General features: G+C 34.9%; 1 protein-coding gene across 1 annotated transcript; it reads right to left on the bottom strand.

The window, feature by feature from the left end:
• Positions 1–252: 252 nt before the first annotated feature.
• Positions 253–3,790, bottom strand: LOC104111493 (mannan endo-1,4-beta-mannosidase 7). The gene is made up of 5 exons (XM_009621202.4): positions 3,228–3,790; positions 2,915–3,109; positions 2,710–2,832; positions 1,329–1,531; positions 253–997 (listed from the first exon to the last, which is right to left on the bottom strand). The coding sequence occupies exons 1-5, from the start codon at positions 3,552–3,554 to the stop codon at positions 541–543; spliced, it is 1,305 nt and encodes a 434-aa protein (XP_009619497.1). The 5' UTR covers positions 3,555–3,790; the 3' UTR covers positions 253–540.

Genomic DNA, 3,790 nt, shown 5'->3' with positions numbered 1-3,790 from the left:
CCCATTCCGGGGACAATGTTGGAGTTGCTCTTACTCTTGAGAGTCATCTAACAAAGTTGATTACACAGACATACCGAAACCTCCTATGATTCTTTTTCTTTCTGAAGTATAACCAGATAAGCCCAGAGTCATTGTGTGCTTATTTTTGTTTAGAAAGTCCATGCCATCAAACTTGTAACACAAATGTTACTTTGGGTATCAGATAGTTTAATTTCTGAATATATATTAAGTAGTGTAACTAATAATAGGGAATAACTCAAAAATTGAAAGTTGAGACTATATATAAGTGGCAAATTACAAACAAGTAAATAATAACACAAGTAGCAAAGTACTTAACACTTAAAAAAAACTACTACTAAGTAATCTATTAACCCACCTGGATGAACCATAATCATCTCTAAGAAGGACTTTTGCAAACAGTTAAGAGAATGTTCTATACCATACAAAATCGTTTAGGACAGTTTTTCTCTGTCACACATGCTTACTTCATTAAAAACACAAGTTATAGCTTCAAACTGAAACATAGCAAGCTTATCATTATCAGTTTCCAATTCGCCTTCCTCTGTTGCTACCTGTCCAATCACCCCTTCTAGCAGCCTTTGCTCTCTTCCACCTCTGAATATTTCTCATTCTTGAAAATATTTTCCGAATCTGGTACAACTTATGAGATTGTTGAGCTATCAAATTTGCAGTTGAAGGGTTCTGGTTTAAGACTATCTCATATCCATCACGAAATGAGTCCATTCCTTCACTTAAAAGTTGCCAGAAGAGTCCCCCAGCTGCTGCTCCCCCGCGCTTGGCTGATGAATATATCTTGTAATACACTGTGTTGTAAAGAAGGTCCCTCTGGTAGGAGCTGAAACCTGAATCTTTCCAAGATTTCCCGAATTCTGTGATCAGTAATGGCTTCCGGAGAATATATTGAGCATCTTGAATGTGGGAGTTCAGCCAATGGTTGAGAAATGATAGCTGGGCTTGATCATTTGAGTTTGTTATCCTGTCATAATATAGCTTTACAATTAAGAAACTCTTAAAACTTTGTACCCTTCTCATCTAAAAGTTTATCTATTAGAGATGAGACATTTTGTAACATGTCTCTTACTTGACACCTGATTCTTTTTCCTATGTCAAGCACATCAAATATTTTTGTTTTTGCACGGGTGAGACTTGAACTCAAAATTGCCAATTTGATATCGTACTAAACTGTATCACTCTATCTAATAATTTAAACTTTTAGTTTACACTTACATATACAAGACAACTAAAGAAAGTGATGCAGTCTCTTAAGGATATTATTCTAACGTGCAATGTGTTTCTGAAAAGTTTACCATTGATCAGGATAGGCATGAGCAGTGGCAAAATCAATGCCAGGTATGCGATTGTTGGCGATGAAGTCAGTTCCTATGTCAAAACTAGGATTCAGATTCCTCCTCTGAGGAGTTGATTGCCCATAGAATCCTTCTAAGCCAACTTCTAATAAATGGTTTCTGTCAATAGATTTAACATAAGAAGCCATCTCTGTTGCCCAACTCTGCACACAAAGAAATGAAAAATGGGTAAATCCTTTTCATGTTGAATTCTTGCATTAGGATGTAGTGACAACAGAAGTAATAAATGAGGTGGACTTGGAAACGGCAGGGAAAGCAGATGACATTAATTTCTAGTCAATTATGTGAACTAACCTAGGAGCTACCCTGGATGATAATTAATGGAGAACTTACTCGCAAGCCGGATCAAGGATTTAAATCCTATGGGTTTAATTTTAAGATTTTTAACATTGAACTCATTATATTTTTAAAGTTATGGGTTCATATCTACTATTTTTGTAATTTTAATTAATTTTTACATACAAATTTTTACTCAGCGTCGAAAGTATGGGTTCAGTTGAACCCGTAACTAGTACGCTACATTCGCCTCTGCTTTCTCGGTTCTCTAATAATTAACCATGCCACACCCTCATTAAATTCATGGGGATGTATTTGCAGAGGCGGAATCTAATGCTTTGTGAGTTATTGAATTTATTGTTTTCGGCTTGAATTTAAAATGTGCATATCTAATAAAGTGACACTTGACTATAGATATTGTATTTTAAGTACGGCTATACGGTGTCAATTTTCCTTACTTATATGTATTCATATTAGGCATCATAAAAATTTTATTATTAAATACCCCGGCTTTTGGTGTTCATATAAGGGTCTGTGGTGTTAATGATATGCACCAACATCCGTACTATACATTACTAAGAAGGGGGTATTTTTGAAAATATACGCATCCATTACATAATGCCCTCAAATGCCGAACACTTGAAGGATTGAAATTCAAAGTTAAAATTGAAATTAAAAAAAATTGCAAAACCAAATACTATAGCTTTATGCTAAGTCACATATCCCATATTTTAGTAGGACAAACCAAACACAAGATTATAGTTTATGTATCATATAATCTCACTTTATAATTCATGATTTTTTAAAACTTATCTTATATCACAATTTATCACCGTATTTCAAGGCTTAGTTTGCATCTGACTTGCAGCAAAATGTAAAAACAACCACAGCAGAAAAGGAATCCCGACCCCAATTTTATTTAAAATTCAGAAGAAGAAAAAAAAAAGATCTTAAAAGTTGAGCCATTGATTTAAATTCTTTGTTTTAAAAAATTAGATAAATGCATAGATAATGGAGATGATGAAAACAATCAAAGCACAAGAACCTGAATGGTTCTTCCAGAAGAATCTGATGTGCATCTTGGCTCATTCATAAGCTCCCACGCCATGATTGTTGGGTCATTCTTGTAAACAACTCCAGTGAAGGTGTTGTATCTGTTGAGAACAGTCTGCAATAGTAAAGAACAAATAACTAATAAATTAAAATGACCAATTAGAAACAGGATAGAAGTGATGTAGTTTTCAGGTTACCCTAATATGATTCTTGTAATATCCCTTAACAACAGGGTTGCGAAAGAAATCATCATCCGAATTGAGGTACTGCCCATGACTTCTAGCCCAGTTCACATACTGTTTCTTTCCCCCAAAGCTCTCATAATTATTTGCCAAGCTTAATACAACCTTAATTCCATACCTTCTTGCTTCAGATATCACAAAATCCAACCCCTTCAAATTACAATTAGTTACACAAAAGTTAAGACTTCGGAAGTATACAAAAGAACATTAATTAGGTCATAACAAATAAAAGAATAAAACAAAATTTGTACAGTTAGTAAAAAAAGACCTTAAACATGTCCTCATTGTAAGAGCCAGGAGCATATTGTAGTGGCTTGTATCCACCATCACTAAAAGCCCAAGTTCTGGCAACAGTAAGGCCATGGCTTGAAGCTTCTCTAAATGCAGCTGAAACTTTGGATCTTTGAGAAGGGTCAGAAGCTACATACATTAACCAGTAGGCATTAAACCCATTGGCATAAAAAAGATCACCATTTAACATGAAATGTATCCCTCTAGTCCTGATAAAGCCATCCCCTGCTTCAACTTCAACAAAGAAACAGATATTCTGCACCAAGAAAATCAGAAAAACTGCGGAAGCCAAATGCTTCTTCATCTCTTTTTTTGGTTTGAGAATTATGAGTTTAGAATGCCAATGAAGGCTAGAAAAAGCATTTTATTAGCAGCTCAGAGTAGTGTGGGGCTCTGTAATAGTTTGTCCAAAATGTGTCCCTACCACTATCATTAACTATCAGAGGAAAGTAACAGTGACTGCCATTTAGGTTGTTTTGGGAGGTGGATAATAAGAAAACAAAAAAAGAGAAGAATGGCTAGTATCTTTGAAGACAGGAA

Source organism: Nicotiana tomentosiformis, chromosome 2, assembly GCF_000390325.3.
Source record: "Nicotiana tomentosiformis chromosome 2, ASM39032v3, whole genome shotgun sequence".
Lineage (NCBI taxonomy): Eukaryota > Viridiplantae > Streptophyta > Magnoliopsida > Solanales > Solanaceae > Nicotiana > Nicotiana tomentosiformis.
Note: the sequence above shows the minus strand (reverse complement) of the source record. Positions and strands in the feature narration are given on the sequence as shown.